The following is a 20,974-nucleotide window of genomic DNA, read 5'->3' as shown; positions in this document are numbered from 1 at the left end:
ACCCGCGACATTTGTCACCAAAGGGGGGGGGGGGTGGCCACATCCTCCAGCGATGCCCGAGCGAGGTGACAAAAAAGCGACAAAAAAGCGACAAAAAAGCGACAAAAAAGTGACAAAAAGTGACAAAATTTTGGGGTCCCTTTTGGCCGTTTCCACCCCCCCCCCACCCCCCCGAGGATGCTGCGCCACCCCCACCGCAGCACCCCCCGCGAGGGGACATTTTTGGGGACAGTTTTTGGGGCATTGTCACCGTGTCCCACCCCCCCGGTACCTCCGGTGCTGCTCCCGCGCTCGGCGCCGGTTCCTGCCGCGGTTTCCCCATGTGACCGGGCAGGAGTTTCAGGCACACCCTCACCTGCCCCTCCTCCTCCTCCTCCTCCTCCTCCGATGTGACATCTGGGGGGTCCCGGGGTGCAGGGGTGATGTTTTGGGGGGTGGGTGGTCGTTTCGGGGTCTCCAAGGCAGGGCGTGCCTCAGTTTCCCCCCGTGCCTCAGTTTCCCCCAGTGCTTCAGTTTCCCTCCGTGCCTCAGTTTTCCCCAGTGCCTCAGTTTCCCTCCGTGCCTCAGTTTCCCTCACAATGTGATACTTGGGGGTCTCGGGGTGCAGGGGTGATATTTTGGGGGTGGGTGGTCGTTTTGGGGTCTCCAAGACAGGGTGTGACTCAGTTTCCCTCCGTGCCTCAGTTTCCCCCATGCCTCAGTTTCTCCCAGTGCCTGTTTCCCTCCGTGCCTCAGTTTCCCCCGTGCCTCAGTTTCCCTCCGTGCCTCAGTTTCCCTCACAATGTGACACTTGGGGGGTCTCAGGGTGCCGAGGTGATATTTTGGGGGCTGGGTGGTCGTTTTGGGGTCTCCGAGGTGGAGGTTGAAGTTTCCTCCTGGTATCAAAACTGGGCGTGCCTCAGTTTCCCTCACAATGTGACACTTGGGGGTCTCGGGGTGCTGAGGTGATATTTTGGGGGTGGGTGGTCGTTTTGGGGTCTCCAAGGCGGGGCATGCCTCAGTTTCCCCCACGATGTGACACTTGGGGGTCTTAGGGTGCTGAGGTGATATTTTGGGGGTGGGTGGTCGTTTTGGGGTCTCCAAGGCGGGGCGTGCCTCAGGTTCCTTCTGTGCCTCAGTTTCCCCCCGTGCCTGGGGAGGTGACCAATGTCCAGCTGGGATCCACGGTCTGGTGTCCATCCCATGTCCCCATCCCCATCCATGTCCCCATCCACGTCCCACCATGGCCACGTCCCCATCCACGGTCATGTCCGCATCCATGGCTACATCCCACCACGTCCAGGTCCCACCATGTCCCCATCCATAGCCACATCCCACCACATCCCCATCCATGGTCACGTTCCCATCGATAGCCATGTCCCACCATGTCCACGTCCCACCACGTCCCACATGGCCACATCCCACCATGGCCATGTCCCCATCCATAGCCACATCCCACCACTTCCCCATCCATAGCCATGTCCCACCATGTCCACGTCCCACCACATCCCACCATGGCCACATCCCATCATGGCCATGTCCCCATCCATGGCCATGTCCCACCACGTCCTCATCCATGTCCACGTACCTCCATGTCCATGTCCCACCACATCCCCACCCATGTCCATGTCCCACCATGTCCCCATCCATAGCCACATCCCACCACATCCCCATCCATGGCCACGTCCCCATCCATGTCCACGTCCCACCACGGCCATGTCCCACCATGTCCATGTCCCACCACATCCCCATCCATGTCCATGTCCCACCACATCCCCATCCATTTCCATGTCCCACCACATCCCCACCCACGCTTCACACCAAGGTCTTTATTTCCACCGCGGTTCCTGGATTCCAGAGGGACGCAGAGGAACCTTCCCATCTCCACCCCAAACCGAGCGGATTTCCGTGTCCCTGCTGCCAGAGCATCCCCGCTCTCCCATGGGTGGGAAGAACCTTTTTTGGAGACCTTTCCACCCCATTGTCTCCAAATCCGTGCGTTTTACCCCAATCCCACTCCATTTCTCTGCAGAAGACACACGTGGGCCGTGAGAGAATAAACCAACGGATTTATGTTGGAGAAGACCTCCAAGGCTACCCAGAATTAAGACCACCACGAGACGCAAAAATTGGGATTTTTCTGGGGTCAAAACCTGACAAATCTGTTCTCCAGTGACGATGTTGGACTCTGGATGTACTCACAGAGAACCAGGACGTTGTGGAGCACCCCAGACCAGGCGTGTTCCCACCACGGATCGCCGGAGATCCTCCAGCGCGGATCCTCCCGCGGGGACGGAGCCGGAGCGGCGCTCGGAGCTCTGTGGGCAGTCCCAGGGCCTCCGTTGGTGCCTCCGTTGGTGTCTGGACAGGGTGGAGCTCTGTGAGAAGCTCTTCCCAAACTGGGGACACCAGTGGGGTCTCTCCCCGGTGTGGCTCCTCTGGTGGACCTTCAGTTGGGATTTCCAATCGAAGCTCTTCCCACACTCGTACGGTTTCTCCCCAGGGTGGCTCCTCTAGTGGACAATCACTTGGAGCTCCTGGAGAAGCTCTTCCCACACTGGGGACACTCGTACAGTTTCTCCCCAGGGTAGCTCCTCTGGTGTTTGATCAGGCTGAAGTTCTCACTGAAGCTCTCCCCACACTCGTACGGTTTCTCCCCGGTGTGGATCCTCTGGTGGACACTGAGGCTGAACCTTGTCCTGAAGCTCTTCCCACACTCGCATGGTTTCTCCCCAAGGTGGCTCCTCGGGTGGACAATCCCTTGGAGCTCCTGGAGAAGTCTTCCCACACTCATATGGTTTCTCCCCAAGGTGGCTCCTCGGGTGGACAATCCCTTGGAGCTCCTGGAGAAGTCTTCCCACACTCATATGGTTTCTCCCCAAGGTGGCTCCTCGGGTGGACAATCCCTTGGAGCTCCTGGAGAAGCTCTTCCCACACTCATATGGTTTCTCCCCAAGGTGGCTCCTCGGGTGGACAATCACTTGGAGCTCCTGGAGAAGCTCTTCCCACACTCATATGGTTTCTCCCCAAGGTGGCTCCTCAGGTGGACAATCACTTGGAGCTCCTGGAGAAGCTCTTCCCACACTCATAGCGTTTCTCCCCAAGGTGGCTCCTTGGGTGGACAATCCCTTGGCAGCCGGAGCGGCGCTCGGCGCTCTCCCCAGTCTCAGGGCCGCCCTTAGTGGTGCTTCCATTGGTGCCTGGCCAGGAGAGAGCTCCTGGTGAACATCTTCCCGCACTGGGGACACGGCTGGGGCCTGTCCCCGGCGTGGCTCAGCCGGTGTTTGGCCAGGGTGGAGCTGCTCTTGAAGCCCCTCCTGCAGTCGGGGCAGCGGAAGGTCTTCTCCTCCAGCCGCGCGCACTGGTGGCCCTGCAGAGCGGCGGCGCTGGGAAACCTCTTCTGGCATCACTCACAGGCGTGGGGACCATCCTGGCCGTGCTTCCTCTGGTGGACCGCCAGGCCGGACCTCGTGCTGAAGCTCTTCTCGCAGTGCCCACACTGGTGGGGCCTCTCCCCGGTGTGGATGTGCCGGTGGTCCAGCAGGGAGGAGTTCTGGTTGAAGCCCTTCCCGCAGTCGGGGCAGCGGAACGGTTTCTCGTCCGCGTGCGAGCGCTGGTGCTGGAGAAGCTCCGAGCTGCTCCGAAACCTCTTCTGGCACTGGGGACACCCGTAGGGTTTCTCCCCGGTGTGGATCCTGTGGTGGATGGTCAGGCTGGACTTCGTCCTGAAGCTCTTCCCGCACTCCCCGCACCCGTAGGGTTTCTCCCCGGTGTGGCTCCTCTGGTGGGCGCTCAGGCCCGAGCTCTGCGTGAAGCTCTTCCCGCACTGGTCACACTTGTAGGGCTGTTCCCCGGTGTGGCTCCTCTGGTGGACCTTCAGCTGGCACTTCCAACCGAAGCTCTTCCCGCACTCCCCACAGCCGAAGGGCTTCTCCCCGGTGTGGGTGCGCCGGTGGTTGACGAGGACGGAGTTGGCCCTGAAGCCCTTCCCGCAGTCGGGGCAGCGGAACGGTTTCTCGTCCGTGTGCGAGCGCTGGTGCCTGAGGAGGCCAGGCCTGGTCTGAAACCTCTTCTGGCACTGCTCGCACTCGTAGGGCCTCTCCCCGCTGTGGATCCTGCGGTGGGCGTTGAGCGAGGAGCTCGTCCTGAAGCTCTTCCCGCACTCCCCGCACCCGTAGGGCCTCTCCCCGGTGTGGATCCTCCGGTGGATCCTGTGGTGGGACCTCAGCGTGAAGCTCTTCCCGCACTGCCCGCACTCGTAGGGCCGTTCCCCGGTGTGGCTCCTCCGGTGCGCCATCATGCAGGAGCTCGTCCTGAAGCTCTTCCCACACTGGGGACACTTGTAGGGCCTCTCCCCGGTGTGGCTCCTCCAGTGGTAGAGCAGGTGGGAGCTCCTCATGAAGGTCTTCCCGCACTGCCCGCACTTGTAGGGCCGTTCCCCGGTGTGGATCCTCCGGTGTCTCACCAGCTCGGAGCCCAAAATGAAGCTCTTCCCGCACTGCCCACACTTGTAGGGCCTCTCCCCGCTGTGGATTTTGCTGTGGTAGAGCAGGGAGGATTTGCACGTGAAGCTCTTCCCACATTCCGAGCACCTCTGGGGCTTCTTCCCATGCTGGGGCCGCTTGCGGGGCCCCGGCTCCGAGCTCCGGCCGCCTCCCGGTACCGGGCTGGGTTTTTCCCCCGGGGATCCGCGCTGACGCGCCGCGTGTGTCCTCTGGTGGGCGACCAGGTGGCAGCTCCGTCGGAAGCTCTTCCCGCACTGCCCGCAGTCGTAGGGCCGCTCTCCCGTGTGGATGAAGTGGTGGGAGATCAGGCTGCACCTCGTCCTGAAGCTCTTCCCACACCGGGGACACCCGTAGGGCTTCTCCCCGGTGTGGATGAGCCGGTGGGTGGTCAGGGTGGCGTTGGCCCTGAAGCCCTTCCCGCAGTCGGGGCAGCGGAACGGTTTCTCGTCCGTGTGCGAGCGCTGGTGCTTGAGAAGCTCCGAGCTGCTCCGAAACCTCTTCTGGCACTGGGGACACCCGTAGGGTTTCTCCCCGGTGTGGATCCTGTGGTGGATGATCATGCTGGACTTTGTCCTGAAGCTCTTCCCGCACTCCCCGCACCCGTAGGGTTTCTCCCCGGTGTGGGTCCTCAGATGGATCAGCAGGGTGGATCTCCACCTGAAGCTCTTCCCGCATTCCCAGCAGTCGTAGATCTTCTTCCCATCCTCGAGCCGCTCCTGCACCCCCAGCTCCGAGCTCCGGCCCAGGGTGGGTGTTTCCCCCTGGGATCCCCGCTGGGATCTGCGTTTGCAGCCCCTCCTGGTCAGGGATCTCCGGGGCTTTTCCTCCCCACTCAAGACGGGCTCTTCCACCAGGCTCCACCGCGAGGATTTCTCCTCCCCGCGCTGTGAGGATTTCTCCTCCCTGCTCAGGACGGGCTCTTCCACCCGGCTCTGCTGTGAGGATTTCTCCTCCCTGTTCAGGACAGGCTCTTCCACCCGGCTCTGCTGTGAGGATTTCTCCTCCCTGCTCAGGACGGGCTCTTCCTCCAGGCTCTGCCGTGAGGATTTCTCCTCCCCGCGCTGTGAGGATTTCTCCTCCCCGTTCAGGACGGGTTCTTCCACCCGGCTCTGCCATGAGGATTTCTCCTCCCCGTTCAGGACGGGCTCTTCCACCCGGCTCTGCCATGAGGATTTCTCCTCCCTGTTCAGGACAGGCTCTTCCACCCGGCTCTGCCGTGAGGATTTCTCCTCCCTGTTCAGGACGGGCTCTTCCTCCAGGCTCCACTGTGAGGATTTCTCCTCCCTGCTCAGGACGGGCTCTTCCACCCGGCTCTGCCATGAGGATTTCTCCTCCCCGCGCTGTGAGGATTTCTCCTCCCCGTTCAGGACGGGCTCTTCCATCAGGCTCCACCGCGAGGATTTCTCCTCCCCACTCAGGACGGGCTCTTCCACCCGGCTCTGCCATGAGGATTTCTCCTCCAAGCTCAGGACAGGCTCTTCCACCCGGCTCTGCCGTGAGGATTTCTCCTCCCCGCTCAGGACGGGCTCTTCCATCAGGCTCCACCGCGAGGATTTCTCCTCCAAGCTCAGGACGGGCTCTTCCACCCGGCTCTGCCATGAGGATTTCTCCTCCCCGTTCAGGACGGGCTCTTCCTCCAGGCTCTGCCGTGAGGATTTCTCCTCCCTGTTCAGGACAGGCTCTTCCACCCGGCTCCGCTGTGAGGATTTCTCCTCCCTGTTCAGGACAGGCTCTTCCACCCGGCTCCGCTGTGAGGATTTCTCCTCCAAGCTCAGGACGGGCTCTTCCACCCGGCTCTGCCGTGAGGATTTCTCCTCCCCGCGCTGTGAGGATTTCTCCTCCCCGCTCTCCGTGCCCTGCTCTGGGGAAGGAAGGACAAGGAGAGGATGGGATTTGCCTCCGCGTCCAGGGAAGGGCACAGAGCTGTCCTGCCAGGCTGGGAGATGGAGCAGGAGAGGGGAAAAGGGGCATCGATCTCCTCCTCACCTGCCTGCGGCTCCCGGGCCATCTTCCTCTTCCTCGCCTCCTCCTCCTCCTCCTGCTGCTGTCCCGGCCGAGGTTTGGGGATGGAAACGCCGCTCTGGGGGAGAACCGGGGCTGAGCGCGTCGGCTGCGATGGAGCCGCTGCCCGAGCGCGGCTGGAGAGGTCAGAGCCCCTCCAGCCTCGGGGGGCTCGGACCCCGCTCACCCCCGGCCTCCCCCGCCCCGCCGGGGCTCCCCGGGCTCCGGGATCGCCGCTCCGCGATCCCCCCGGGCTCCGGGATCGCCGTTCCCCGATCTCCCCGCTCCCCCCGGGCTCCGGGATCGCCGTTCCCCGTTCTCCCCGCTCCGGGATCGCCGTTCCCCGCTCTCCCCGGGGCTCCGGGATCGCCGTTCCCCGCTCCCCCCGGGCTCCGGGATCGCCGTTCCCCGCTCCCCCCGGGCTCCGGGATCACCGTTCCCCGTTCTCCCCGCTCCGGGATCGCCGCTCCCCGCTCCCCCCGCTCCGGGATCGCCGTTCCCCGCTCCCCCCGGGCTCCGGGATCACCGTTCCCCGTTCTCCCCGCTCCGGGATCACCGTTCCCCGTTCTCCCCGCTCCGGCGCTCCCGCCTCCCCCCGGCTCTCCGGGGCATCCCCAAACCGAGATCGCCCCCGTGCCCGCCCCCACCGGGCCATCGCCACCTGGGACCCCCCAAAATCCCTCCAGGGGCAATTCTGCCTCGGCTTTGGGGTCCTGCAGCCCCCCAGCATCCCCGGGGCCGCCGGAAAACCCTCCCGGAGAGCCCCGCCACGGGCTTGGGGCGCGGCCCCGCTCCCCGCTCACCGGCCGGTACCGGGGCGGCGACACCGGCGGCGCCGCGGCCGGAGCGTGGCTGGGACCGCCGCTCCCGCCGCTCCTCCTCTTCCTTTGTCCTTCCTCTTCCTCTTCCTCTTCCTCTTCCTCTTCCTCTTCCTCTTCCTCTTCCTCTTCCTCTTCCTCTTCCTCTTCCTCTTCCTCTCCTCTTTCTCTCCCTCCTGCTCCTGCTCCTCCTCCTGCTCCTCCGGCCCGGGCTCTCGCTGCCTGCCGCGCTCTTACTGGGAGCACTGGGCGGGAACTGGGAGCGCTTTCCCTCCCAGCACCGCCCTTACTGGGAGCACTGGGAGGGAACTGGGAGCGCTGGGAGGGAACTGGGAGCGCTCTCCCCAACATCGCTCTGTCTGGGACCACTGGGAGGGAACTGGGAGCGCTGGGAGGGAACTGGGAGCTCTGGGAGGGAACTGGGAGCGCTTTCCCTCCCAGCACCGCTCTTACTGGGAGCACTGGGAGGGAACTGGGAGCGCTGGGAGGGAACTGGGAGCGCTGGGAGGGAACTGGGAGCACTGGGAGGGAACTGGGAGGGAACTGGGAGCGCTCTCCCTCCCAGCACCGCTCTTACTGGGAGCACTGGGAGGGAACTGGGAGCGCTGGGAGGGAACTGGGAGCGCTGGGAGAGAACTAGGAGCACTGGGAGGGAACTGGGAGGGAACTGGGAGCGCTTTCCCTCCCAGCACCGCTCTTACTGGGAGCGCTGGGAGGGAACTGGGAGCGCTGGGAGGGAACTGGGATCGAACCTCGCCCCGAGGGGGCTGCGGGCGGGGCCGAGCCGAGGGGCGTGGTTATGCAAATATAGCTTGAATCCCGCGTTGTGATTGGTGAATCCCGCGCGGTCAGTCCTTTGCGAGAGGTTTTGGGCGTGTCTATGCAAATAGTTTGTTTCGCGGGCGTATCGTGTTTTAATATGGGCGTGGTTATGCAAATTAAGAGCGTGTTTCTGCGTGTTTTTGCCGTTGGTGGGCGGGATTATGCAAATACGGCATCGCTTCCCGCGCGGTGCTTTGTGGGAAGCTCCCACATGGTCACCCAGGGACCCCCCCCCCAATTTGGGGTCCTCCCCTCCCCCACAGCCGCAGGGAGTCGCTCCGGGGGGGGAATTTTGGGGACCCCCCTGAAATTTGGGGTTCCCAGCCCCAAAAACCTTCAGGACCCCCAAAATCCCCCCAGGGCTCTCTGGGGACCCCCCCGCGGGTGACACCCCGAGGTGCCACCTCCCCCGATGGGTGACATCCCGAGGTGTCCCCCCACTTTGGTGACATCGGTGTCCCCCCCGCGTCCCCCCGGTGCCGGTGCCACCCCCGTGTCCCCCTTGGTGACATCGGTGCCACCCCCGTGCCCCCTCGGTCCTGGTGTCACCTCCGTGTCCCCTCGGTGCCCCCGGTGCCGGTGCCACTCCCGTGTCCCCCTCGGTCCCGTTGCCACCCCCGTGTCCCCCCGGTCCCGGTGCCACCCCCGTGTCCCCTCGGTGCCCCGGTCCCGGTGCCACCCCCCTGCCCCCCCGGTCCCGGTGCCACCCCCCTGTCCCCCTTGGTGACATCGGTGCCACCCCCCTGTCCCCCTTGGTGACATCGGTGCCACCCCCGTGTCCCCTCGGTGCCCCGGTCCCGGTGCCACCCCCCTGCACCCCCGGTCCCGTTGCCACTCCCGTGTCCCCTCGGTGCCCCGGTCCCGGTGCCACCCCCCTGCACCCCCGGTCCCGTTGCCACTCCCGTGTCCCCTCGGTGCCCCGGTGCCGGAGCCCCCGCCGTGTCCCCCCCGGTCCCGGTCCCAGTACCACCCCCGTGTCCCCTCGGTGCCCCCGATGCCACCCCGGTGCCCCGGTCCCGTTGCAACCCCCGTGTCCACTCGGTGCCGGTGCCACCCCCCGGTCCCCCTTGGTGACATCGGTGCCCCCCCGTGTCCCCCCTGTCCCAGTCCCGGTGCCAACCCCGTGTCTCCCCGGTGTCCCCCCGGTCCCGGTGCCCCCCCGTGCCCCTCGGTGCCCCCCCGGTCCCGTTGCCCCCCCCGTGCCCCTCGGTGCCCCCCCGGTCCCGTTGCCCCCCCGTGCCCCTCGGTGCCCCGGCCCCGGTATCCCCCCGGTCCCGTTGCCCCCCCGTGCCCCTCGGTGCCCCCCCGGTCCCGGTCCCCCCCCGGTCCCGGTGGCCCCCGTGTCCCCTCGGTGCCCCGGCCCCGGTATCCCCCCGGTCCTGTTGCCCCCCCGTGCCCTTCGGTGCCCCCCCGGTCCCGGTCCCGCCCCGGTGCCCCCGGTGCCGGGGGCAGCACGTGGCCGCTGATCCCGTTAAGCGCCTTTGCCCGGGGGGAGGTGACACCATGGCCACCCCCCGCACTGTCCTTGTCACCGGCTGCTCCTCGGGCATCGGCCTGGCCCTGGCCGTGCTGCTGGCCCGGGACCCCCAGCGGCGCTACCTGGGTGAGAGGGGGTCCCCGAAATGTCCCCGGGGGTCCCCGAGTGTCCCCGGGGGTCCCCAAAATGTCCCCGGGGGTCCCCGAATTTCCCCGGGGGTCCCCGAATGTCCCCAAGGGTCCCCAAGGCAGGGGGGGGACACGGGAAACACCGGGAGGGGAAGGGGGGAACATCCCAGAGGGTCCCCGAAATGTCCCCGGGGGTCCCCGAGTGTCCCCGGGGGTCCCCGAAATGTCCCCGGGGGTCCCCGAATGTCCCCAAGGGTCTCCAAGGGTCCCCAAGGCAGGGGGGGGACACGGGAAACACCGGGAGGGGAAGGGGGGGACACCCCGGGAGGGTCCCCGAATGTCCCCGGGGTGTCCCCAGGGTTCCCCGAGGGTCCCCGAATGTCCCCGGGGGTCCCCGAATGTCCCCGAGGGTCCCCGGGGGTCCCCGAATGTCCCCGAGGGTCCCCGGGGGTCCCCGAATGTCCCCAAGGGTCCACAAGTGTCCCCAAATGTCCCCGAGGGTCCCCAAGGAGGAGCGCGACACGGGAAACACCGGGAGGGGAAGGGGGGACACCCCGGAGGGACCCCAAATGTCCCCAGGGGTCCCCGAATGTCCCCAAATGTCCCCGGGGGTCCCCAAATGTCCCCAAATGTCCCCAGGGGTCCCCGAATGTCCCCAAATGTCCCCGGGGGTCCCCAAGGTGGGAGGGGAAGGGGGGGACACCCCGGGATTGTCCCCAGTTCGGGTTTTGGGGTCCCTGAGGAATTTCTGGGGTCTCTTTTGGGATTTTTGGGGTTTTTGGGGTCTCTGATTCTGATTTTTTGGTGATTTTTGGGGAATTTTGGACGCAGTCCTGGCCACCATGCAGGACCTGACCCGGGGGGGTTTTTGGGGTCTCTAATTCTGATTTTTTGGTGATTTTTGGGAATTTTGGACGCAGTCCTGGCCACCACGCAGGACCTGGCCCACGGGGGTTTTTGGGGTCTCCGATTCTGATTTTTTGGTGATTTTTGGGGGTTTTTGGACGCAGTCCTGGCCACCACGCAGGACCTGACCCGGGGGGGGTTTTGGGGTCTCTAATTCTGATTTTTTGGTGATTTTTGGCATTTTTTGGACGCAGTCCTGGCCACCACGCGGGACCTGACCCGGGGGGTTTTTGGGGTCTCTAAATCTGATTTTTTGGGAATTTTGGACGCAGTCCTGGACACCACGCAGGACCTGACCCGGGGGGTTTTTGGGGTCTCTAATTCTGATTTTTTGGTGATTTTTGGGATTTTTGGGGCGCAGTCCTGGCCACCATGCAGGACCTGACCCGGGGGGGTTTTTGGGGTCTCCGATTCTGATTTTTTGGTGATTTTTGGCATTTTTTGGACGCAGTCCTGGCCACCACGCGGGACCTGACCCGGGGGGGTTTTTGGGGTCTCCGATTCTGATTTTTTGGTGATTTTTGGGGGTTTTTGGACGCAGTCCTGGCCACCACGCAGGACCTGGCCCACGGGGGTTTTTGGGGTCTCCGATTCTGATTTTTTGGTGATTTTTGGCATTTTTTGGACGCAGTCCTGGCCCGGGGGGGTTTTTGGGGTCTCCGATTCTGATTTTTTGGGTATTTTTGGCATTTTTTGGACGCAGTCCTGACCCGGGGGGGTTTTTGGGGTCTCCGATTCTGATTTTTTGGGTATTTTTGGCATTTTTTGGACGCAGTCCTGACCCGGGGGGGTTTTTGGGGTCTCCGATTCTGATTTTTTGGTGATTTTTGGCAATTTTTGGACGCAGTCCTGGCCACCATGCAGGACCTGACCCGGGGGGGTTTTTGGGGTCTCTAAATCTGATTTTTTGGGAATTTTTGGACGCAGTCCTGGCCACCACGCGGGACCTGGCCCGGGGGGGTTTTTGGGGTCTCCGATTCTGATTTTTTGGGTATTTTTGGCATTTTTCGGACCCAGTCCTGGCCACCATGCGGGACCTGGCGCGGCGGGGCCCGCTGGAGGCCGCGGCCGGCGCCGCTGTCGGGGACACGCTGCGGCTGCTGCCGCTCGATGTCACCAGCGACGCGTCCGTGGCCGAGTGCCTGCGGCAGGTGCCGGGCGGGCGCGTGGACGTCGTGGGTGAGCCAATTTTGGGGCATTTTGGGGGATTTTTGGGGGATTTTTGGGGGATTTTTGGGGCATTTTTGGGGGATTTGAAGGGATTTTTTGGGAGATTTTTCGGAGATTTTGGGGTGGTTTTGGGGGGTTTCGGGGGGTTTTGGTTCTGATGGGCGAATTTTGGGGAGGATTTGGGGGGATTTTGGGGCATTTTGGGGAGATTTGGGAGGATTTCGGGGAGATTTGAGGGGATTTTTGGGGATTCTTTTGGAGATTTTTAGGGGGTTTTGGGGTGGTTTTGGGGGGTTTTGGTTCTGATGGGCGAATTTTGGGGAGGATTTGGAAGGATTTTGGGGCGTTTTTGGGAAATTTTAGGGGATTTAGAGGGGATTTTTAGGGATTTCTTTGGAGATTTTTAGGGGGTTTTGGGGTGGTTTTGCGGGGTTTTGGGCTGGGTTTTGGTTCTGATGGGCGAATTTTGGGGAGGATTTGAGGGGATTTTGGGGGGATTTGGGGGGATTTTGGGGGGGATTTAGGAGGATTTCGGGACATTTTTGGGAAATTTTAGGGGATTTGGGGGGATTTTTTTGGAGATTTTTAGGGGATTTTGGGGCGGTTTTGCGGGGTTTTGGGCCGGGTTTTGCTTCTGATGGGCAAATTTTGGGGAGGATTTGGGGGGATTTTTTTCGAGATTTTTAGGGGATTTTGGCGGGGGGGGGGGGTTGAGGCGATTTTGGGGTGGATTTAATGGCATTTAATGGGATTTAATGGGATTTGGGTATCTCGGGACCAACGGCCCAATTTTTGGGGGGATTTTGGAATTTTTTGGGGTTCCCCTGACCCTCCCCCGATGCCTCCTCAGGGCTGTGGATTTTAGGGTGGATTTTGGGTTGGTTTGGGGTGAATTTTATGGGATTTAATGGCATTTAATGGCATTTAATGGGATTTGTGTATCTCGGGGCCCTATGGTTCAATTTTTGGGGGGATTTCGGAATTTTTTGGGGTTCCCCTGACCCCCCTCGACCCCCCCAGTGAACAACGCCGGGGTGGGGCTGCTGGGGCCCCTGGAGAGCGCCTCGGGGCCGGAGGTGCAGCGCGTGTTCGACACCAACGTTTTCGGGGTGCTGCGCCTGACCCAGGCCCTGCTCCCCCAGATGAAGCAGCGCCGCAGCGGCCACATCGTGGTGGTCAGCAGCGTCATGGGGCTGCAGGGTGAGCGCCCCAAAATCCCTCCTCGGGACCCCAAAATTCGGATTCGGCACCCCAAAAAACCCCCGGGACCCCAAAGAACCCCCGGGACCCCCAAAAACCTCCTTGGGACCCCAAAAAACGCCACCGTGGTGGTCAGCAGCGTCATGGGGCTGCAGGGTGAGCGCCCCAAAATCCCTCCTCGGGACCCCAAAATTCGGATTCGGCACCCCAAAAAACCCCCTGGACCCCAAAATCCCTCCTCGGGACCCCAAAATTCGGATTCGGCACCCCAAAAACCCCCGGGACCCCAAAATCCCTCCTCGGGACCCCAAAATTCGGATTCAGCACCCCAAAAACCCCCGGGACCCCAAAATCCCTCCTCGGGACCCCAAAATTCGGATTCGGCACCCCAAAAACCCCCGGGACCCCAAAATCCCTCCTCGGGACCCCAAAATTCGGATTCGGCACCCCAAAAAACCCCCTGGACCCCAAAATCCCTCCTCGGAACCCCAAAATTCGGATTCGGCACCCCAAAAAACCCCTGGACCCCAAAAAATGCCAAGACCCCAAAATTCGGCTTTGGGACCCCAAAATTCGGGTTCGGCACCCCAAAAAAACTCCAGACCCCAAAATTCTCCTCGGGACCCCAAAATTCGGCTTTGGGACCCCAAAATCTTCCTGAGGGCCCCAAATGCTCCCAAAAACACCCACAAATGCCCCAAACCCCTCGCAGACCCCAAATTTTGGGGGGATGGAGACCCCAGACCCCAAATTTTGGGGGAATTGAGATTCCAAACCCCAAATTTTGCGGGAATTCAGATTCCAGACCCCAAATTTTGGGGGGATGGAGACCCCAGCCCCCAAATTTTGCGGGAATTGAGACCTCAGACCCCAAATTTTGAAGAAATGGAGACCCCAAACCCCAAATTTTGTGTTAATTAAGATTTCAGACCCCAAATTTTGTGGGGATGAAGACCCCAGACCCCAAATTTTGTGGGAATTCAGATTTCAGACCCCAAATTTTGTGGGAATTGAGACTCCAGACCCCAAATTTTGGGGGAATTGAGACTCCAGACCCCAAATTTTGTGGGAATTGAGATTTCAGACCCCGAATTTTGCGGGAATTGAGATTCCAGACCCCAAATTTTGAGGTGATCGGGACCCCAATTTTGGGGGTCTGGAGGCCCCAGCCCCTGGTGACCCCCCGAAATTTGGGGTGCCCAGGGGTGGCTTTCAACGACGTCTACGCCGCCTCCAAGTTCGCGGTGGAGGGGCTGTGCGAGAGCCTGGCCGTGCAGCTGCTGCACTTCAACGTCTTGTGAGTGCCCCAAAATCATCCCAAATCACCCCAAAATCGGCCCGAAATCGGCCCGAAATCATCCACAAAATCATCCCCCAAAACCAGCCCCAAATCATCCCAAATTACCCCAAAATCGGCCCGAAATTGGCCTGAAATCAGCCCAAAATCATCCCCCAAAACCAGCCCAAAATCATCCCAAATTACCCCAAAATCGGCCCGAAATTGGCCTGAAATCAGCCCAAAATCATCCCCCAGAACCAGCCCAAAATCATCCAAAATTACCCCAAAATCGGCCCGAAATCAGCCCAAAATCAGCCCAAAATCATCCACAAAATCATCCCCCAAAACCAGCCCAAAATCATCCAAAATCACCCCGAAATCGGCCCAAAATCGGCCTGAAATCAGCCCAAAATCATCCCCCAAAATCATCCAAAATCATCCCAAATTACCCCAAAATCGGCCCGAAATCGGCCCGAAATCAGCCCAAAATCATCCACAAAATCATCCCCCAAAACCAGCCCAAAATCATCCCAAATTACCCCAAAATCGGCCCGAAATCGGCCCGAAATCATCCACAAAATCATCCCCCAAAACCAGCCCAAAATCATCCCAAATTACCCCAAAATCGGCCCGAAATCAGCCCAAAATCAGCCCGAAATCATCCACAAAATCATCCCCCAAAACCAGCCCAAAATCATCCAAAATCACCCCGAAATCGGCCCAAAATCGGCCTGAAATCAGCCCAAAATCATCCCCCAGAACCAGCCCAAAATCATCCAAAATTACCCCAAAATCGCCCGAAATTGGCCTGAAATCAGCCTAAAATCATCCACAAAATCATCCCCCAGAACCAGCCCAAAATCATCCAAAATTACCCCAAAATCGGCCTGAAATCAGCCCAAAATCATCCACAAAATCATCCACAAAATCATCCTCCAAAACCAGCCCAAAATCATCCAAAATCAGCCCAAATTACCCCAAAATCGGCCCGAAATCATCCACAAAATCATCCCCCAAAACCAGCCCAAAATCATCCCAAATCAGCCCAAATTACCCCAAAATCGGCCCGAAATCGGCCTGAAATCTGCCCAAAATCATCCCCCAAAACCAGCCCAAAATCATCCAAAATTACCCCCAAAATCAGCCCGAAATCAGCCTGAAATCAGCCCGAAATCATCCACAAAATCATCCCCCAAAACCAGCCCAAAATCATCCAAAATTACCCCAAAATCAGCCCGAAATCGGCCTGAAATCAGCCCAAAATCATCCCCCAGAACCAGCCCAAAATCATCCCAAATTACCCCAAAATCGGCCTGAAATCATCCCCCAAAACCAGCCCAAAATCATCCAAAATTACCCCAAAACCAGCCCAAAATCATCCCAAATTACCCCAAAATCGGCCCGAAATCGGCCCAAAATCCCCCCAAAATCCCTCCAAAAACACCGTAAAATTATCCCCAAATCACCCCAAAATCATCCCCAAAATCAACTCAAATCACCCCAAAACCAACCTGAAATCATCCACAAAATCATCCACAAAATCGTCCACAAAATCATCCCCCAAAAACAGCCCAAAAACACCCCAAAATCAGCCCAAAATCATCAGCCCGAAATCCCCCTAAAATAATCCCAAAAAATCCCCCCAAAATTCCCCAAAAAATCCCCAAAAAATCCAAAAAATTCCCCAAAAAATCCCCAAAAATTCACCAAAAATCCCCAAAAATCCCCAAAAATTCACCAAAAATCCCTGAAAAAATCCCCAAAAAATCCCCAAAAATTCCCAAAAAATTCCCCAAAAAATCCCCAAAAAATCCCCAAAAATCCCCAAAAAATCCCCAAAAGTCCCTGAAAAAATCCCCAAAAAATCCCCAAAAATTCCCAAAAATTCCCCAAATCCCCCCAGCGTGTCCCTGGTGGAGCCGGGCCCAGTGCACACGGAATTCGAGCGGAAGCTGCTGCGGGAGGTGGAAAAATCCGAATTTCCGGGAGCGGACGCGGAGACGCTGCGCTGCTTCCGCGAGGTTTTCCTGCCCGCCTCCCGCCAGGTGTTCGACACCTTCGGCCAGAGCCCCCAGGAGGTGGCGCAGGTGGGATTTGGGAATTTTTGGGAATTTTTTGGGAATTTTTTGGGGGTTATTTGGGGCTTTTACGGCGATTTTTGGGGTTTTTACGGCGATTTTTGGGGCATTTTTGGGGCATTTGTGGCCTGGTCCCACCAAGTGTTCCTCACCTGCAGCCAGAGCCCGAGGAGGTGGCGCAGGTGAAATTTGGGAATTTTTGGGAATTTTTGGGAATTTTTTGGGAATTTTTTGGGGGTTATTTGGGGCTTTTACGGCGATTTTTGGGGTTTTTACGGCGATTTTTGGGGCATTTTGGGGGCATTTCTGACCTGGTCCCGCCAAGTGTTCCTCACCTGCGGCCAGAGCCCCAGCAGGTGGCGCAGGTGGGATTTGGGAATTTTTGGGAATTTTTGGGAATTTTTTTGGGAATTTTTTGGGGTTATTTGGGGTTTTTACGGCGATTTTTGGGGTTTTTTATGGCGATTTTTGGGGCATTTTTGGGGCATTTCCTGCCCGCCTCCCGCCAGGTGTTCAACACCTTCGGCCAGAGCCCCGAGGAGGTGGCGCAGGTGAAATTTGGGAATTTTTGGGAATTTTTTGGGAATTTTTTGGGGGTTATTTGGGTTTTTACGGCGATTTTTGGGGTTTTTATGGCGATTTTGGGGCATTTTTGGGGCATTTCTGGCCTGGTCCCAACAAGTGTTCCTCACCTGCAGCCAGAGCCCCCAGGAGATGGCGCAGGTGAAATTTGGGAATTTTTGGGAATTTTTGGGAATTTTTGGGAAATTTTTTGGGGGTTATTTGGGGCTTTTACGGCGATTTTTGGGGTTTTTACGGCGATTTTTGGGGCATTTTTGGGGCATTTCCTGCCCGCCTCCCGCCAGGTGTTCGACACCTTCGGCCAGAGCCCCGAGGAGGTGGCGCAGGTGAAATTTGGGAATTTTTTGGGAATTTTTGGGAATTTTTGGGGGAATTTTTTGGGGGTTATTTGGGATTTTACGGAGATTTTTGGGGTTTTTACGGCGATTTTTGGGGCATTTTTGGGGTATTTCCTGCCTGCCTCCCGCCAGGTGTTCAACACCTTTGGCCAGAGCCCCGAGGAGGTGGAACAGGTGAAATTTGGGAATTTTTTGGGAATTTTTGGGAATTTTTTGGGGGTTATTTGGGGTTTTATGGCAATTTTTGGGGCATTTTTGGGGCATTTCCTGCCCGCCTCCCGCCAGGTGTTCCTCACCTTCAGCCAGAGTCCCCAGGAGGTGGCGCAGGTGAAATTTGGGAATTTTTGGGAATTTTTTGGGAATTTTTTGGGGGTTATTTGGGGTTTTTACGGTGATTTTTGGGGTTTTTATGGCGATTTTTGGGGCATTTTTGGGGCATTTCTGGCCTGGTCCCACCAAGTGTTCCTCACCTTCAGCCAGAGTCCCCAGGAGGTGGCGCAGGTGGGATTTGGGAATTTTTGGGAATTTTTGGGAATTTTTGGGAATTTTTGGGATTGTTCTGGGGTTTTTTTGGGGATTCTTAGTTTGGGGTTTCTGGGAGGATTTTGGGGGTTTCCGGGTGAATTTTGGAACATTTTAAAGCGGATTTTTTGATTATTTTTTTAATTATTATTTTTGGGGGATTTTTTGGGGGATTTTTGGGGATTCTGAGTTTGGGGTTTCTGGTTGGATTTTTGGGGTTTCTGGGCAGATTTTGGGGGTTTCGGGGTGGATTTTGGACCATTTTTAAGAGTTTTTTTTGAGTTTTTTGGGGGATTTTTTGGGATTTTTTTGGGGGATTCTCAGTTTGGGGTTTCTGGGCGGATTTTTTGGGTTTTTGAGGGGATTTTGGACCATTTTTAAGTGGATTTTTGGATTTTTGGTGGGATTTATTTTAGTTTTAGTGGATTTTTTTGATTTTTTGGGGATTCTGTGTTTGGGGTTTCTGGGTGGATTTTTTGGTTTTCCGGGTGGATTTTGGGCCATTTTTAAGCCGGTTTTTTGGATTTTTTTTTTTGAAATTATTTTTTGGGGGATTTTTTGGGGGGATTTTTTTTTTTTTGGGATTCTGAGTCTGGGGTTTCTGAGTGGATTTTTTGGGGTTTCTGGGTGGATTTTTGGGGTTTTTTTGGGGGAGTTGGAGTCTGGGGTTTCTGAAGGGATTTTTTGTGGTTTCTGAGTGGATTTTTTGGGTTTCCAGGTGGACTTTGGGCCATTTTTATGTGGATTTTTGGGGTTTTCTTGGGGACTTTTTGGGGATTCTGAGTCTGGGGTTTCTGGGAGGATTTTTGAGGTTTCCAGGTGGATTTTGGGCCATTTTTGTGCAGATTTTGGGCCATTTTTAAGTGTATTTTTGGATTTTTTAGGGATTCTGTCTTTGGGTTTTTGGGCAGATTTTGGGGTTTCTGAGGGGATTTTTGACCATTTTTAAGTGGGTTTTTGGATTTTTGGGGATTTTCTGGGGATTTTTGGGGATTCTGAGTTTGGGGTTTCTGGTTGGATTTTTGAGTTTTCCGGGTGGTTTTTGACCATTTTTAAGCGGATTTTTGGATTTTTTTCGGGATTTTTTTTTTTACCCTTTCGGGATTTTTTGGGGGGATAGTTTTGGGATTTTTGGGGGTCCTTTCCTCACCGTTTCGGGGGTGCCCCACAGGCCATCGCGGGGGGGATCGCCGCCCCCCGGCCCCGTTCCGGACCCCCACCAACGCCCTGACTCGGCGCGTGTGGATTTGGGGGTTCCGGGTGGATTTTTGGGGTTTCCAGGTGGATTTTGGACCATTTTTATGTGGATTTTTGGTGTTTTTTTGGGGACTTTTTGGGGATTCTGAGTTTGGGGTTTCTGGGAGGATTTTTGAGGTTTCCAGGTGGATTTTGGGCCATTTTTGTGCAGATTTTGGGCCATTTTTAAGCGGATTTTGGGATTTTTTGGGGGGATAGTTTTGGGATTTTTGGGGGTCCTTTCCTCACCGTTTCGGGGGTGCCCCCCAGGCCATCGCGGGGGTGATCGCCGCCCCCCGGCCCCCGTTCCGGACCCTCACCAACGCCCTGTACTCGCCGCTGCTGGCGCTGCGCTTCGCCGACCCCCGCGGGGATTTGGGGGTTCGCTCCTTCCACCGCCTCCTCTTCGACCTGGGCCCCCTCTTCCAGCTCAGCCTGGCGCTGCTGCGCTGCCTCAGCTGCCGCTGCTGCCGCCGCCGCGTCCTCCCCGTCTGAGCACCCCAAAATTCGGGGGGTTTGGGGGTCCTGGGGGCGAAATCGGGGCAATATTGGGGGAGAAATTCGGGATTTTAGGGGGTTTTAGCAGGGATTTGGGGGGTCTCACCTGAGTCTGGGGGTGCCTCAGGTGTGTTTGAGTCCCTCCTGTCTGAGGCACCCCAAAATTCGGGGGGTTTGGGGGTCCTGGGGGCAAAATCGGGGCAATATTGGGGCAAAATTCGGGATTTTAGGGGGTTTTAGGGGGGATCTGGGGGGGATTTGGGGGGTCTCACCTGAGCCTGGGGTGCCTCAGGTGTGTTTGAGTCCCTCCTGTCTGAGGCACCCCAAAATTCGGGGGGTTTGGGGGTCCTGGGGGCGAAATCGGGGTGGTTTTGGGGCAAAATTCGGGATTTTAGGGGGTTTTAGGGGGGATTTGGGGGGTCTCACCTGAGTCTGGGGTCCCCCCGTGCCTCAGCTGCCGCTGCTGCCGCCGCCGCGTCCTGCCCGTCTGAGCACCCCAAAATTCGGGGGGTTTGGGGGTCCTGGGGGCGAAATCGGGGCGGTTTTGGGGCAAAATTCGAGATTTTAGGGGGTTTTAGGGGGGATTTGGGGGGTCTCACCTGAGTCTGGGGTCACCCCGTGCCTCAGCTGCCGCTGCTGCCGCCGCCGCGTCCTGCCCGGCTGAGGCACCCCAAAATTCGGGGGGTTTGGGGGGTCCTGGGGGCGAAATCGGGGCGGTTTTGGGGCAAAATTCGGGATTTTAGGGGATTTGGGGGGGATTTGGGGGGTCTCACCTGAGTCTGGGGATGCCCCAGGTGTGTTTGAGTCCCTCCTGTCTGAGGCACCCCAAAATTCGGGGGGTTTGGGGGGTCCTGGGGGCGAAATCGGGGCGGTTTTGGGGCAAAATTCGGGATTTTAGGGGGTTTTAGGGGGGATTTGGGGGATCTCACCTGAGTCTGGGGTCACCCCGTGCCTCAGCTGCCGCTGCTGCCACTGCCGCGTCCTGCCCGGCTGAGGCACCCCAAAATTTGGGGTTTTGGGGGGTCCTGGGGGAGATTTAGGGCAAAATCGGGGCAATATTGGGGGAGAAATTTGGGATTTGGGGGGGGGGGGGTTGGGGGGTTTTATGGGGATTTTGGGGGAAATTTGGGGGTCTCAATTGAGTCTGGGGTGTTGGAGTCACTCCTGTGAGAGGGGACCCCAAAATTTGCGGTTTTTGGGGGGTCCTGGGGTGGATTTGTGGCAAAATTGGGGCAACATTAGGGGAGAAATTTGGGATTTGGGGGGGTTTTAGGGGGATTTTGGGGGAAATTTGGGGGGTCTCACCTGAGTCTGGGGTGTTGGAGTCCGTCCCATCTAAGGAACCCCAAAAATCTGGAGTTTTTGGGGGGTCCTGGGGGCGATTTGAGGCAAAATCAGGGAGGTTTGGGGGGAGAAATTCAGGATTTGGGGGGGT

The 20,974-nt window shown here is 58.4% G+C and overlaps 2 protein-coding genes across 2 annotated transcripts; one reads left to right on the top strand and one right to left on the bottom strand.

Annotated features, from left to right (window-relative positions):
- Positions 1–2,770: 2,770 nt before the first annotated feature.
- LOC110481147 (uncharacterized) lies at positions 2,771–7,654 on the bottom strand. The gene is made up of 3 exons (XM_077787673.1): positions 7,289–7,654; positions 6,471–6,564; positions 2,771–6,345 (listed from the first exon to the last, which is right to left on the bottom strand). Exons 1-3 carry the CDS (start codon positions 7,652–7,654, stop codon positions 3,386–3,388), a joined length of 3,420 nt encoding a protein of 1,139 aa, XP_077643799.1. The 3' UTR covers positions 2,771–3,385.
- A 1,974-nt stretch (positions 7,655–9,628) lies between these two features.
- RDH8 (retinol dehydrogenase 8) lies at positions 9,629–19,536 on the top strand. The gene is made up of 6 exons (XM_077787672.1): positions 9,629–9,728; positions 11,654–11,815; positions 12,827–13,006; positions 14,210–14,303; positions 16,189–16,372; positions 19,312–19,536. Exons 1-6 carry the CDS (start codon positions 9,629–9,631, stop codon positions 19,534–19,536), a joined length of 945 nt encoding a protein of 314 aa, XP_077643798.1.
- Positions 19,537–20,974: the final 1,438 nt, after the last annotated feature.

Source organism: Lonchura striata, chromosome 21 (assembly GCF_046129695.1).
Source record: "Lonchura striata isolate bLonStr1 chromosome 21, bLonStr1.mat, whole genome shotgun sequence".
In the NCBI taxonomy this organism is placed as follows: Eukaryota; Metazoa; Chordata; class Aves; order Passeriformes; family Estrildidae; genus Lonchura; species Lonchura striata.
The sequence above is the reverse complement of the archived record's forward strand: the minus strand, read 5'-3'. Positions and strand labels throughout refer to the sequence as shown.